Source organism: Enhydra lutris, unplaced genomic scaffold (genome assembly GCF_002288905.1).
Source record: "Enhydra lutris kenyoni isolate GAN:26980312 unplaced genomic scaffold, ASM228890v2 scaffoldscaffold13, whole genome shotgun sequence".
Lineage (NCBI taxonomy): Eukaryota > Metazoa > Chordata > Mammalia > Carnivora > Mustelidae > Enhydra > Enhydra lutris.
In genome coordinates, this window is record NW_019154097.1 from 13,330,231 (window position 1) to 13,346,851 (window position 16,621).

Sequence of the window (16,621 nt, forward strand, 5' to 3'; positions counted from 1 at the left end):
TTTGTTTTACTATTTCTAATGAAACCTTCTGGGTTTTCTGTGTTTATTGTCTTTTTTGGAGAATAGTAATTCCCTCCCCTCCCAAATATAAATTATCGAACTACTTCCATGGTAGAAAGTAGAAATATAAAAAGAGGAAAAAGTTTTATTTTCATACGCCACCTCTTTTCTTTATTGTTTTTAATTTAATTTATTTATTTGAGAGAGCAGAGTGAGCAAGAACACAAGTTGGAGGGAGGGAAGGCAGAAGGAGAGGGAGAAGCAGGTTCCCTGCTGAGCATGGAACCCAGTGAATCTCAGGATCCTGGGATCATGACCTGAGCAGAAGACAGACAGTTAACCAACTGAGCCACCCAGGTGCCCGATTACCCCTTTAAAAGAAGTTTACTTTTGCCTCTAAAATTTTCACAGTTTCACCCCACCTTCCCTCAGTTTACCACTATTAGCGTTGAAATTCAAAACATATGTATATTTTTTTAAATAAATAAAGTGCCTTTTTTCAATGCATTTGTAAATGCTTTACCCAATGTGAAACTTTTTTAGTAGGGAGTTTGCTGCCATTACATTTATAATCCTGCCTGCTATGTTTGGTCTTATTGGTGTCGTCTGTTTTATGTTTTCCTTAAGTGTATGCTTTCTTATTTTGTTTTCCCCATCTTTGCTATATGAACTATGCTTTCACTGGTTATTTTCACCCTGCTTTAGAGGTATACCTTTTATTTTTACTTCTACAATTGGTAACCCATATGTTTTCAGAAAATATTCTTCAATCTAGAATCCTATCATTATTAAAGGCTGAAATGAAAGGGTAGGTGTTGGGTTTTCCCCTACTTCGTTTAAATCCACCATACACATCTTCCTTTCCAATCCTATTCCTCTCTGTCTGCTCCCATTTTAGCCATTAAAAATAATCTGAATTTTTGCTTTCAGGTTATTAAAGTTAAACTATTATTTGATATATTGTATCTTTTTTTAAAGAAAATTTGCTTTGGCTTGAAATGTTTCATAATTACATTTATAAATTTATTTACATTCTTCTGTCCTAGTTTTAGTGAGAACTACTGGTCTTCCGTAAATCTTAACTCTTGAGTTCTTAATTTTGGTTCATCTTTGTTTTTATTTCTTTATTTAGATTCAATTTAGTTAATATAGACTGTATTATTAGTTTCAGAGGTAGAATTTAGTGATTCACCAGTTGCATATAACACCCAGTGCCCTCCTTAATGCCCATCACCTGCTTACTCCATCCCCCACCCACCTTTCTCCAGCAACCCTGTTTGTTTCCTAGAGTTCAGTATGTCTTGTGGTTTGCCTCGCTATTTTCATCTTACTTAATTTTTCCTTCCCTTCCCTATGTTCATCTGTTTTGTTTCTTAAATTCCACATACAAGTGAAATCATATGTCTTTTATCTTTCTCTGACTGATTTATTTTGCTTAGCATAATACCCCGTAGTTCCATCCACGTCATTGCACCTGGCAAGATTCATTCTTTTTGATGGCTGCATAGTATTCCATTGTGTGTATATATACATACATCTTTATCCATTCCTCTGTCGATGGACATCTGGGCTCTTTCCATAGTTTGGCTATTGTGGACATTGCTGTTACAAACATTGGGGTGCATGTGCCCCAGTTCATCTTTGTTCTTTTTTTTTTTTTTTTTAATTTTTTTTAAGCGTACCAGGCTCATTGTTCATGCACCACACCCAGTGCTCCATGTGATACGTGCCCTCCATAATCCCCCCCCCCTGGCTCCCCCAACCTCCCACCCCCCGCCCCTTCAAAACCCTCAGATTGTTTTTCAGAGTCCATAGTCTCTCATGGTTCATCTCTGCTTCCAATTTCTCTCAACTCCCTTCTCCTCTCCATCTCTGTGTGTCCTCTGTGTTATTTATGCTCCACGAATAAGTGAAACCATATGATAATTGATTCTCTCTGCTTGACTTATTTCACTCAGCATAATCTCTTCCAGTCCTGTCCATGTTGCTACAAAAGTTGGGTATTCATCCTTTCTGATGGAGGCATAATACTCCATAGTGTATACAGACCACATCTTCCTTATCCATTCATCCGTTGAAGGGCATCTTAGTTCTTTCCACAGTTTGGCGACTGTGGCCGTTGCTGCTATAAACATTGGGGTACAGATGGCCCTTCTTTTCACTACATCTGTATCTTTGGGGTAAATACCCAGTAGTGCAATTGCAGGGTTATAGGGAAGCTCTATTTTTAATTTCTTAAGGAATCTCCACACTGTTCTCCAAAGTGGCTGTACCAACTTGCATTCCCACCAACAGTGTAAGAGGGTTCCCCTTTCTCCACATCCTCTCCAACACACGTTGTTTCCTGTTTTGCTAATTTTGGCCATTCTAACTGGTGTAAGGTGGTATCTCAATGTGGTTTTAATTTGACTCTCCCTGATGGCTAGTGATGATGAACATTTTTTCATGTGTCTGATAGCCATTTGTATGTCTTAATTGGAGAAGTGTCTGTTCATGTCTTCTGCCCATTTTTTGACATGATTATCTGTTTTGTGTGTGTTGAGTTTGAGAAGTTCTTTATAGATCCTGGACATCAACCTTTTATCAAATACCTTCTCCCATTCTGTGGGTTGCGTCTTTGTTTTATTGACTGTTTCCTTTGCTGTGCAGAAGCTTTTGATCTTGATGAAGTCCCAAAAGTTCATTTTCGCTTTTGTTTCCTTTGCCTTTGGAGACATATCATGAAAGAAGTTGCTGTGCTGATATCAAAGAGGTTACTGCCTATGTTCTCCTCTAGGATTCTGATAGATTCCTGTCTTACGTTGAGGTCTTTTATCCATTTCGAGTTTATCTTTGTGTATGGTGTAAGAGAATGGTCGAGTTTCATTCTTCTACATATAGCTGTCCAATTTTCCCAGCACCATTTATTGAAGAGACTGTCTTTTTTCCACTGTATATTTTTTCCTGCTTTGTCGAAGATTATTTGACCATAGAGTTGAGGGTCCTTATCTGGACTCTCTACTCTGTTCCACTGGTCTATGTGTCTGTTTTTATGCCAGTACCATGCTGTCATGGTGATCACAGCTTTGTAGTAAAGCTTGAAATCAGGTAACGTGATGCCGCCAGTTTTGTTTTTCTTTTTCAACATTTCCTTAGCAATTCGGGGTCTCTTCTGATTCCATACAAATTTTAGGATTATTTGCTCCAGCTCTTTGAAAAATACTAGTGGAATTTTGATCGGAATGGCATTAGAAGTATAGATTGCTCTAGGCAGTATAGACATTTTAACAATGTTTATTCTTCCGATCCAAGAGCTTGGAATGGTCTTCCATCTTTTTGTGTCTTCTTCAGTTTCTTTCATGAGTGTTCTGTAGTTCCTCGAGTACAGATCCTTTACCTCTTTAGTTAGGTTTATTTCCAGGTATCTTACGGTTCTTGGTGCTATAGTAAATGGAATCAATTCTCTAATTTCCCTTTCTGTATTTTCATTGTTAGTGTATAAGAAAGCAACTGATTTCTGAACATTGACTTTGTATCCTACCACTTTACTGAATTGCTATATGAATTCTAGTAGTTTGGGGTTGGAGTCTTTTGGGTTTTCCATGTAAAATATCATGTCATCTGCGAAGAGAGAGAGTTTGACTTCTTCATTGCCAATTTGGATACCTTTTATTTCTCTTTGTTGTCTGATTGCTGTTGCTAGGACTTCTAATACTACGTTGAACAAGAGTGGTGAGAGTGGGCATCCTTGTCGTGTTCCTGATCTCAACGGGAACGCTGTGAGCTTTTTCCCATTGAGGATGATATTTACTGTGGGTTTTTCATAGATAGATATTTTTAATGACGAGAATTTGAATTCATGTAACTTATTCATGAAGTACTTGTGGGTTCTCTATTTTCTTAACTCTTGAGCATCTAAGATTATTAGCTCTGCCTTAAGATGGGAATATTGAATCTGTTGCATATAAAATTCTCAGGAGGCAATATGTTCCCTGGGTCTGTACTTTACTTTTTAGAGACCAGTCTAATTTTGTGCCTTTGCCCACCACCTATTTCACTCACCTAGATGTGTCTCTAATTTTTAACTTATCCTTATAACTTAAAACTTCTGTCTGATTCTGAATCTTAACTAGGTTTGCCTATGATCTCTTTTTTGGGGTGGCGGGGGTGTGTCTTTTCCAACTTGAAAAGTTGTCTTATTTCTGTATTTGAGTACTGTTTCTGTGTCAGTGGTTTTCCTCTTCACATCATTCTTCATTCTTCTGCTATCATCTTCTACATTATCGTTTGAATCCTTTATCACATTCTTTACACTCAGAAGGAGCTCTTCAGGTGTACCTTCCAGATCACTGATTTCGTTTTCCTCACTGTCACTTCTTTACTTGACCTCCTCACTTTGTTATTCCAGTCCTTCCTTCATCCAGCCATCTTTCTTTTTACTTCAGCGTGTGTCACCATCGTATCTAGTTTCTGTTTCTTAGTCACTTTGGGCTGCTGTGACAAACTACCATCGACTGGATGCCTTATCAACAACAAACGTTTACTTCTTACAGTTCTGTAGGTTCAGAAGGCCAAAGCCAAGGTGCCAGCAGCTTCATTTTTCTGGTGAGGGCTGGGTTCCTGCGTCCAGCCATCATCTTGTTATTTTCTCACATGGTGCAAGTGGGGAGGAGCTCTCTGACAGCTGTGCTATAAGGGCACTGATCTCATTTGTGAGGGCTTCACCCTCATGATCTCATCATCTTCCAAAGACCCACCTTTAAATACCATCTAAAAAGGAGGACTTGAGTATATGAGTTTTAAGGGGTCACAAACATTCAGTTTATAGCAGATGGATCATTTTTTTTTTTTTAAAGAATTTATTTATTTATTTGTCAGAGAGAGAGAGGGAGAGAGAGCAAGCACAGGCAGACAGAATGGCAGGCAGAGGCAGAGGGAGAAGCAGGCTCCCTGATGAGCAAGGAGCCCGATGTGGGACTCGATCCCAGGACGCTGGGATCATGACCTGAGCCGAAGGCAGCTGCTTAACCAACTGAGCCACCCAGGCGTCCCCAGATGGATCATTTTTATAAAAAAACTAGATCTGAATTCCAGCTCTGCCACTTAACTAGGTGTGTGACAATTGGCACGTTATTTAACCTTCCTGAATTTCAATTTTATCACTTAAAAAGTGGGACTTTTAATACTTGCTTAATAGTATTGTGGTGCTTCAATTTGTTCGCGTCAGTTTTGCACTTCCTAACAGAAATTTACATGTTTAATAAGTGGTATCTTCTGTGGCTGTTAGGAACGGTATCCTCCTTGATGTTTCCTTTATTATCTCGTTCTGTTTTCTTTTCTGTTTTTATTCTGTCTTTCTTTCTCAATTCTTTTTGTCTTTCTCTCATAATGTTTTTAAAGGTTTAAAAAAAATTTTTAAGATTTTATTTATTTATTTGATAGACAGAGATCACAAGCAGGCAGAGAGGCAGGCAGACAGAGAGAGAGAAAAAGGAAGTAAGCTCCCCACTGAGCAGAGAGCCTGATGCGGGTCTCTATCCCAGGATCCTAGGATCATTACCTGAGCTGAAGGTAGAGGCTTTAACCCACTGAGCCTCCCAGGTGCCCAAGATTTTAAAAATTTTCCAGTAATCTCTACACCTAACATGGGGCTCAAACTCACAACCCCAAGATTGAGAGTTACACGCTCCACCAACTGAGCCAGCCAGGCAGCCGTTTCCCTCATAACTTCTATTCCTATTTGTGGAGAACATATTTTACTCCATTTTTTGAGGCTATGACAGTTTTCTTTAAGATTTCAAAATGGAAGGGGCGCCTGGGTGGCTCAGGTGGTTAAGCGTCTGCCTTCGGCTCAGGTCATGATCCCGGGGTTCTTAGATCAAGTCCCACATTGGGCTGCCTGCTTCTCCCTCTGCCTGCCACTCCCCCTGCTTGTGCTCTCTCTCTCTCTCTCTCTCTGTGTGTGTTTCAAGTAAATAAATAAAAGCTTTGAAAAAAATAAAAATAAAAAAGATTTCGGGGGCACCTGGGTGGCTCAGTTGGTTAAGCAACTGCCTTCGGCTCAGGTCATGGTCCCAGAGTCCTGGGATCAAGTCCCACATTGGGCTTCCAGCTCCATAGGGAGTCTGCTTCTCCCTCTGACCTCCCCTCTCATGCTCTCTCTCTCTCTCTCTCTCAAAATAAATAAATAAAAATCTTAAAAAAAAAAAGATTTCAAAATGGAAGTACTTCCCTTTTTCAAATGTTTTTCATAGACTCGTGGTTGTTTTAAATTTGTTTATTCATCTTCAATGGAAAAAAATTCGTGCTCACTGCCACCAGGCAGGGGTGGCATTTCCCTTTGACACTCTTCACTGTTTACTTGAGTGCAGGTGGGGATCAGGTTGATTTGCATATCTCTGAGCCCAATTTCTCCTCTCCCAGGCATTTATCTTGTCTGCCGACACATACACATCTTTATTCTGAATCTTCCATTTTCTTGCTGTAGCCTACAAGGCCTTCCACTAGGATCTGGTCCCTAGAGCCCCTCTGCCCACAGCTTTTACTGCTCCTTGCTGTTGCTTAGCCATGGTGGCCTCCTTTCTCTCCTGCCACGTGGGGGTCCCACCTCAGCATCTTAGAATTTGCTATTACCCTTGCCTGCAACATCCTTTTCTTAGATAATTTTATAGATTGCTTTTGGCCTGTCTTTGATTCTTTTGCTCAGATACCAACTCACCAGTGAGACCTTGCTTACCCATCCTATTACAATGCTTTCCCAACCCCAGCACTTTCTATCCCTATTAAGAGGTTACATTTTTCTTTAGACGTCATATACTCTATTTTTACTTATTTCCTTATTTGTTTTGTTTCCTTACGACTATATAAGCTCCGTGAGGGGGGAGGGTGGGGACTTGGTTTTGTTCACAGCTCTGTCCCCAGCACCTAGAACAGTCGATGCTCTGAGCACTCAGAATGAAGGTGTCTGATACAGTGCTCATGTGGTGGAGAGTTTGCCCCCCTCTACAGTTTAGCTCTTGGGATCTCTGAACCAGTGACAGGGAGAAAAACTCCCATCCTAGCACACACTGCTAGCAAGCTATCAAAGATCTCCTATCTTTGTTCCTGCTTTTGGTGGGAATTACTCCTTTCATCTTCATTTGCTCGTTGTACAAATACTGTATCAGCTGCATGACTGTTTCCGCAGGAGGCACTGGGGTTACTGTGATAGCACAACAAAGAGGATCTTTCCTTTCCTCAGTCCTCAGCTTCATTACTGATTTCTGTGACCCTTACTTGCTTCCTACAAGCTCCTCAGGTCCCAACAGGCTCTGACTCTCTCTTCATGATCACTTCCTCTCAGGGGTACCTGTCTTTGCTGGCTCTCTCTGAGCTTCAGTGTCAATAATAAATATGGCTGGGCGCATGGGGGGCTCAGTCGGTTAAGTGCTGCCTTCAGCTCAGGTCATGATCCCAGGGTCCTGGGATCGAGTCCCACATCAGGCTCCCTACTCCACAGAGAGCCTGCTTCTCCCTCTCCCTCTGCCTGCTGCTCTGCCTACTTGTGCTTTTTCTCTGTCTGTCAAATAAATAAATAAAATCTTTAAAAAAATAATAAATATGGCTGAAGGACATTTATTTGATACGCTGGAATATGTCTGAGTACTTAGTGTGAACGATGAGAAAGGAGTAATTGGAACTCCCCTTACGTCTGCAAAAAGTTACAGCCACGCACCCCCCCACCCAGCCAAATAGATTGTTGCTGTGTCAGTCCCACAGTGATGTGTAGGAAAGATCCAGGAAAGGGCAGATTTATGTTATGCATTTTCTCGTGCTACTTATTTCCAAAACAATTGGTTTTTGAACCCAGGTGGCACAGGGGTACTGTGGTGGCTGTATGCAAAGCAAAGAAGGTCTCCCAAAGAAACTGTGATTCCTGAGCAGCTTCAAATAGCTGAAGACAATCTTCGGGCCCTCCTCATCTATGCCATTTCAGCCACAGTGTTCACAGTGAGTAGGGGCTTGGGGGGATCCTTCAGGTTTACATTTTTCTTCACAGGGATCATGAATGGAGCAGAACCTCACTTAGCTATTGCATATGCCTCACCCTGACCTCCATGAGAGAAAATCTCTGTCCCACGGTGTGGGACACTAACAAGTGTTCAGAAGGCTCCCCTAATTGATGAGTGTTATTTGATGCAACCTTTTATTCTGCACTGCCTGCCTGTTGCGAGAGGAGTTTCGCCTAGAATATTTACATTATCATTTGTAAGAACATGTTATCTTACTGTCGTAGTATAATTCCTTTTTTAAAAGTTTCCTTTTTCTTTTTAAATTAATTAATTAATTTATTTGAGGGAGACAGAGACAGAGATAGTGAGAGAGAAAACAAGTGGGGACAAGATGGAGAAGCAGGCTCCCTGCTGAGCAAGGAGCCTGATGAGGGGTTTGATCCCAGAACCCCGGGATCATCACCTGGGCCCAAGGCAGCCGCTTAACCAACGGAGCCACCAAGGTGCCCCTAAAAATAGTTTTCTTTCCTAAAGTATGTTAAGAAACACACCACTTCATATCATTTCTTTTGCTTGTTCACTAATTATTTTCCCGTTTTTGCCTTTTCAACTTTTAACAACATTATTCCAAGTCCGTGAGCCCTGCTGGCTAGGCACTCTACAGCAAATTACCAATGAACATGTGGTTAAATAATCTGTACTCATATCTTCAGTTCATCTTCTCCTCAGTGATAAAAGGAAAAAAAAATCTCAGACACTTCTCAGACCAATCCCAAGCTTTTAATTGAGCTTTAAAAATTAAAAAAGCCACACAAAACCATTGGTCCCAAAAGGTATTTGTTTGTTACTATTATCTAAATATGTATTAATCATCTTTAAGTACAATTCTTCTTCTTCTCTCTCTTTTTTTTTTTTTTTTTTTAAATTTAAAGTATCCCTCACCCGCCCTCACCCAGGGCCGAGTGAGGGTATGCAGGGCAGGGAATTTGACATCGACCCTGCTGTGTAGGGGCTCTTGGTCCAATAAAGGAGGTGAGGCACAAATACGGCCTCTGATTTCGTAATCAGGGTGTATTGTCTTCTCCCCTGTTTTCAGAGTGACAGGTGTGTATCTATCCAGATAAATTCAGAGCCTCATCCCAACTGATAAACAGCCCATTTTGATTCATAATGAGTAGGAAAGTAAAGTAGGAGAATTCTAGGATTTATTAATTGAGAAATCCTTTTATGTTTAGCTTTAAGGATATTTTCAGTGTACAAACGAGAGCGCTAAGTGCCGCAAGACTGATAAAGTATTTTGGGGATTCAGAGAATAATAGTCCTTCCCCCATTTGAAAGGAAGGGTTATGTTAAAAATGTCCGCCATTGTTCGGTTCCTGTGTTCACTGCCCAAGACGCTAACGGGAGCCTTTCTCTGCCTTCTCTGGACACAGGTTATCTTGTTCCTGATCATGCTGGTCATGCGCAAGCGCGTTGCTCTCACCATCGCCCTGTTCCACGTGGCTGGCAAGGTCTTCATTCACTTGCCACTGCTAGTCTTCCAACCCTTTTGGACTTTCTTTGCTCTTGTCTTATTTTGGGCATACTGGATCATGACACTTCTTTTTCTTGGCACCGCTGGTAAGAAGACCTGCTGCTTCTTTCTCTTGGTGATGAATCTGATTCGTGTTAAATTATTTTAAAACTTAAGGTATAATTCTCAGTCATTTATAACTGAGGTCTGATCGCCCTCAGAACTAGTAGTGGTCACAGCCCTTCACCAACCCATTCCCTGTGTGTGATTTTTAGATCATCCTAGCAGAGTGGGTCTAAACCAGGTCATGGCTTTGAAGTATACTCCAGGACTGATTCACACATTTGGATTCATTCTCAGACAAACAGATGAATGCAGGGTGGCTGTGGGGTTGCCTTAAACCCCAGTTACAGCCAAAGATCATCTTGCTTCCTTGGGATTTTCTAGTTTGCAAAAGATCTGAACCTAAGTAGAGTTGATACCATTCATAGTTAGAGTCTCAGACTTGCTTGCAACCACACTTCATATCAAAAGTGACCCCTAAATGGAATTAATGGTGAGGAGTGGCATAAGGATCGTAGGCTTGTATGTGACCTCTCTGGCCATTCAGCAACATTCACCAATTGAAAATAATATGAATTCCCATCCATTGCTAATGATTTAGGTCTGTAATTATTGGGTGAGTCATAAATAGCTCTGAAAAAAAAATAAATAAAGTGTTTGAAAATTCATGCCTAAATTAACTGATGTGGTAAAGGACTGTATTCAAATAGAAGACCTTTTAAAAACTATATGATGCCTTCAGGGAAAACAAAATGCTTCATTGTATAATGTCTGGCTTCACAGCTTTTCAACTGATAATTATTTTTGTCTCCTAATTCAGTAGCACCATGATCATAAAGTCGGTGGTTTGGGGGGATGGGGGGGGCATTAGAGGGGTGGAGGGGGTGGGAGGGGGCTGTCGTTGGGAATTAGATTAATGCCTTACATTGAATAGCCCTATTTCTTAGCTTGTGCTGTATGTGCTTCTCTCTTCCTTCCTTGATATTCTCCTAGGCAGTGCTGTTCAGAATGAGCAAGGCTTTGTGGAGTTCAGAGTTTCTGGGCCTCTGCAGTACATGTGGTGGTTCCACGCGGTGGGCCTGATATGGATCAGCGAATTCATCCTGGCCTGTCAGCAGATGACTGTGGCGGGGGCCGTGGTAACATACTATTTTACTAGGTGAGAATTTATATTCGTCAGAAAACTTTAGATCATCTAAGGGATTGTGTCTGAAGGACATGGAGGTGAGGCTGTAAGAGTTTCATGTCTTTTCTTTTCTTTTCTTTTTTTAATTTTTAAATTTTTTTTAAAATTAATTTTAATTTTTTAATTTTTTTTTTAATTTATTTGACAGAGAGAGACACAGTGAGAGAGGGAACACAAGCAGGGGGAGTGGGAGAGGGAGAAGTAGGCTTCCCACCGAGCAGAGATCCTGATGTGGGGCTCGATCTCAAGACCCTGGGATTATGACCTGAGCCAGAGGCAGATGCCTAACGACTGAGCCACCCAGGCACACCAAGTTTCATGTCTTTAAAAAGCGGTTGGAAGTGAATATGACAAAATGTTATACCTGATAATTCTGGGCAGTAGGAACATGGGAGATTATTACTTTAATCTTTATACTTTTCTTTAAGTTCCTCAAAAAAATTAATCAGAACAGCAGGTCATGATATCACTGCAATTATATTTAGCAGAAGAATAAATCTTATACTGTCTTCTGTTCTTTTTCCATTGGGGCCCCTGGGTGGTACAGTCAGCGAAACCTCTGACTCTTGGTTTTGGCTCAGGTCATGGTCTTCGTGGTCGTGAGATGGAGCCCCATGTCACGGAGAATCTGCCTAAGATTCTCGCTCCTTCTTTCTTCCTCTGCCGTTCACATTTGTGCTCTTACTCTAAAATAAATAATCTTTAAAAAAAAAAAAACTTAAGGATCCGTCAAAGAATAACACACCTTTTTAATTTGTTTGGATCACAATAAGTATTGTGACTCCCTTTCCTAACTTCAGAGCTGAATATAAGCTGTAAGCCTTACAATTTTCTATTACAATGAGGTACCAGGTCTAGATTGAACATCTTTTTTTTTTTTTTTTTTTTTTTTTTTAAGATTTATGTATTTATTTGGGAGAGAGAGAGCAGGGAGGGAGGGGCAGAGGGAGAGAGAGTCTTAAGCAGATTCCACACTGAGCATGGAAACAACATGTGGCTTGATTCACAACCTTTGAGATGAGGACTTGAGCTGAAACCAAGAGCTGGACGCCTAACCGATTGTCACCCTAAACATTTTTTTTAAGTTCCATTTTTTGGTTGTACATTTGGTTGTATATTTAATTCCGTAAGTATTTATGAGGAAAAACTTTCAAAGCACAGTTTCATTTTACTTAAAGTCTTAGAGCCTAAGAACCCCATGAAACTACCATAGAGAAATGAAGCATTAATTTTATTTGGTACATCAGTAGCATCTGTATTAGCTATATATTACTTTGCCATTTTGCCACAAAGCTAGAATTTTTTTTAGATGAACTGATTTTTTTCACTGCATTGGGCTTAAACCATTCCTGTACTTGGGCTTTGTTTTAACTGTCTTTTTGGTTACTTTTTAAATAGGGATAAAAGGAATTTGCCATTTACACCTATTTTGGCATCAGTGAATCGCCTTATTCGTTATCACCTGGGTACGGTGGCAAAAGGATCTTTCATTATCACATTAGTCAAAATTCCACGAATGATCCTTATGTACATGCACAGTCAGCTCAAAGGAAAGGTAAGGAGAAAAAACATTTTTGGGCTTTCTGTGGTTGTCACACTCCAGACCTCAGCTCTGTATGTGTAAAGCTCCCAGTGATGTTAAGTCCATACCTGTGAATGTTTTCTTCAAAATCCCTGCAAACAGAATCCAGCCCTTCTGCCTTATCCCCTATTCTTGCTCTCTATATGCTCTGGCAAATCCATCATATCACTGGTTTGGCAAAGTACCCCTTGCTTCTCTTCCTCTGTGTTGACTCACACCCTCCTCCTTAGAGCCTGCTCCTTGTCCCTGACTATGGAGATAACATGCATTTCAACACAGGTTGGCTCACATGACACCTCTTCCCAGAAGCCTTCCCTGATTACTCCTCCTCTTTGATGATGTCATCTCTGTGTTCCACTCTCATCACACTAGGATCTACTGCATATTCTGATTCTAACCTTTTTTTTATATTTAGCATTTTTTTTTCTTGTACAGTTGTATAAGTTCCTTTCTGGTCTTAGATACCTTACTCTATCTTATATGCAGTAGGTACTAACTAGCTGTTGAATTAAATTGATTAAAACTAATTCAGCTATTACATTTTGAGGGAAAAGAGGGTGTGGGTGTAGAGGCCTTGAAACATAGGTTTTGATTTTTTTTTTAACTTTTATTTATTTTTCTAACATTTGGAATTTTCTGTATGATCATCTGATTCTTTGGTTTTTAATTATTTCAAATTTTTGTCCTTCCCAGGAAAATGCTTGTGCTCGATGTGTGCTGAAATCTTGCATTTGTTGCCTTTGGTGTCTTGAAAAGTGCCTAAATTATCTAAATCAGGTAAAAGATTTTTAAAAAATCAATCTAACATTCACTTTCAAAGACAGGTTCATCGTTTCCTCTTCCAAGATAAAATAATTGAGCTTTCTTGAAAGATTTTATGGATTTCTTATGTTGTGGTATATTGTAGTGTGTTCAGGTATATCTATTTCTATCATATTCTTTTTTTTTTTTTAAGATTTTATTTATTTATTTGAGAGAGAGAGAGCTGCGCACTTGTGCATAAGCAGGGGGGAGGGGCAGAGGAAGAAGCAGGCTTCCAGCCAAGCTGGGAGCCCAATGTGGGGCTCAATCCCAGGATGCTGGGATCATGATCTGAGCTGAAGGCCGACACTTAGTCAACTAAGCCACCCAGGTGCCCCTATCATAGTCTTATTTTTAAAAGTGACAAATATTCTTTTTTTTTTTTTAAAGATTTTATTTATTTATTTGACAGAGAGATCACAAGTAGGCAGAGAGGCAGGCAGAGAGAGAGGAAGGGGAGCAGTCTCCCCGCTGAGCAGAGAGCCCGATGCAGGACTCGATCCCAGGACCCTGAGATCATGACCTGAGCCGAAGGCAGCGGCTTAACCCACTGAGCCACCCAGGCGCCCCAAAAGTGACAAATATTCTTACCAAGGCTTATTATTACTAATTGTAATATAAGGATAAAATATCATTAGGGTTCGTCTTTAAGGAAAAACATTTATCTCTTATCCCTTAATTAACATCTTTTCATCTTTGATTTTCCCTAAGAACCTGTCTACTCTAGCTGTATTTCTTAATTCTTCTTTTAAATATTGTTTGAGGGGTGTCTGGCTGGCTGGCTCATTCCATAGAGCATATGACTCTTAATCTCAGGGTTGTGAGTTTAAGCCCCATGTTGGGTACGGAGCCTACTTTTTTTTTTTTTTTTTTTTTAAGATTTTTATTTATTTATTTGACAGACAGATCACAAGTAGTCAGAGAGGCAGGCAGAGAGAGAGAGAGGTGGAAGCAGGCTCCCCGCCGAACAGAGAACCCGATGTAGGGCTCAATCCCAGGACCCTGAGACCATGACCCGAGCCGAAGGCAGAGGCTTTAACCCACTGAGCCACCCAGGCGCCCCAAGGAGCCTACTTTTTTTAAATGAATGAATGAATGAATGTTGTTTGAAAGCTTTAATTTAATGAAAAGTCACTGTGACACTTAAACTCATTTTTTCCCTGCAGTTCTTTTTTTTTTTTTTTTAAGTTTTTATTTATTTATGACAGAGAGATCACAAATAGGCAGAGAGAGAATCGGGGGGAGCAGGCTCCCTGCTGAGCAGAGAGCCCGATGCGGGGCTTGATCCCAGGACCCTGAGATCATGACCTGAGCTGAAGGCAGAGGCTTAACCCACTGAGCCAGCCAGGCACCCTGTCCTTCAGTTCTACTATTGTTCAAGACTAGTGTGCTCTCTATCCTGATACTTTTTGGCAGGAGAAATCCAGCTGCTTAAAGACTGTGATACTAGCCTGCGAAATATTGTCAGAGCAATGCTATCATTTCTTGGGTCAAATGGAAGAACTGGTATTACAGAATAACTGTTCTTAGGGAGCAGCTTGTTCCTCTGTCTTGCTGTGCCTGGGCACCCAGGACATGCCGGGACTCACTCTTCCCATCTTATTCATTTTTTTTTTAAACCTACTTCTCTCCATTTCTTGAAAATCAATTGTGATGTGCCAATGCCCTCTTCTAATAGACTAAAGATAGAAATGGACTTTCTCACCATTTATGGCTAAGTGATTCAGGAGTAGCAATGTGTTTTCCATTCACTCAAGGGTAGTCTGAGGATGGTAGTCCTTGTGGTGGTTAGCGTTCCTGGAGTTTGCTTTATTGGTGTTCTGTGGTTAATATGAAGAAGCAGGCATGACATTTCATTAGCAAAATAAATTCTTATAGATTATAATGCTGTATGGATGTAAAGTGTTTGGAAGGTCGTTATTAAAAATAATTAATATCAACCACAGCAATTTGAAAAATTACATTCTTTAAAATTCAGTTTAGGACCAAGTCATCCTTATCAAAAAGTTGATAGATGCACTAAAAATAATCATTATTACATTTCATACCCATCACTAAATAGCTCATCCGCAGAGAGAGATGCTAAACCCACCTCTCCGTTCTCAATTTCTACCACCTTCCCACAGGAACCTTTTGCTCTCGCAATTAACCAGACATGCCTGGAATGACTTCCTTCCAACGCTTGGTTAACTCCTTCCGATCCTTAATGATCCTGCCTGAGTGTCACCTCAAAGCAGTCTTCTCTCAGTCCCCGCCAACCTTTCACAACACGAGTTCATACCTCTGCGAAAACACTGAAAACAGTGTATGAAAATCATCTGTTTATATCTTTATCTCCACATTTAGACCTTTAGCTCCTCAAAGACAGGGATCTTAGTTTTGTCTCTCCAGAGACTATCACAGTGCTTGGTATAGAGTAAGTGGTCTTTAAATGTTTTCTGAATGAGGGGCTCCTGAGTGGTTCATTCTGTTAAGCGTCTGCCTTCGGCTCAGGTCATGATCCCAGGGTCCTGGGATTGACTACTGCATCAGGCTCCCTGCTCGGTGGGGAGTCTTGTTTCTCCCTCTCCCTCTGCCCCTTTCCTTGCTCATGCCCTCTCTCTCTCTCAAATAAATAAATTAAATATTTTTAAAAGATAAATGTTTTCGGGGTGCCTGGGTGGGTCAGTGGGTTAAGCCTCTGCCTTCGGCTCAGGTCATGATCTCAGGGTCCTGGGATCAAGTCCTGCGTCGGGCTCTCTCCTCTGCAGGGAGCCTGCTTCCCCTTCTCTCTCCACCTGACTCTCTGCCTACTTGTGATCTCTGTCAAATAAATATATAAAATCTTAAAAAAAAAAAAAAGAAGAAAAATAAATGTTTTCTGGATGAATTGTTAATCAGTGACTATTTGGATTTTAAAAGACTAACAGGGTGTCATAAAACCAAAAGAAAGCATTTCAAAAAGGAGATGTGCAGTTTTACTGAAGGAAGAGAACAAATCGCATGATGTTAAGATGCTTAGTAACCAGGTGAAAAAATCCAAAGTTCTTAGCTCATCCCAAGATGAACATGAATCAGCAATTTAGTGCAGTCCTGAGTCGTATATCCAAACTTCAAGTTGGTCTTTTTTTGTACAGGTTTTGTGCATTTTGGATCTTTATTGTTTGAAGATACAAGGGAAGCAGTAACATAGTAATAAATAAGTGAGTGAAGGTTTCAGGAGAGTAATTCCAAACTAATACTTAGGTCTGTTTGGGAATATGAAATGCTGCCCTCTGGGGACCGATTACCAGGCTGCTTCTGTTTTGCCCAGGAATTTCACTTGAAGTGAGGTCAACAGATTGAAGACATTGGAACACTTCCTAGCATGAGAGGTTAAGCCTAAGTATCAGTTGCCAGTGGAATTTTTTTAATCCTTGTTCCTGTGAAATGTTTCAGAGCTGGGTGGGCACGCATCCTTTTAAAGTATTTAAGGTGACAGGAATCATGGCAGTACTGAATAGATGAGCTCTAAAGACTTTTCTAAA

At 40.5% G+C, this 16,621-nt stretch overlaps 1 protein-coding gene across 3 annotated transcripts in view; it reads left to right on the forward strand.

The window, feature by feature from the left end:
- Positions 1–16,621, forward strand: part of LOC111146248 (solute carrier family 44 member 1) — a 153,799-nt gene that overhangs the window by 114,017 nt on the left and 23,161 nt on the right. For all 3 annotated transcript variants that reach the window (XM_022501711.1, XM_022501709.1, XM_022501710.1), the window contains exons 8-12: positions 7,829–7,968; positions 9,404–9,590; positions 10,540–10,705; positions 12,131–12,287; positions 13,008–13,091. In XM_022501711.1, the coding sequence (XP_022357419.1) occupies positions 7,829–7,968; positions 9,404–9,590; positions 10,540–10,705; positions 12,131–12,287; positions 13,008–13,091 (734 nt within the window). The remainder of the gene's footprint in view (positions 1–7,828; positions 7,969–9,403; positions 9,591–10,539; positions 10,706–12,130; positions 12,288–13,007; positions 13,092–16,621) is intronic.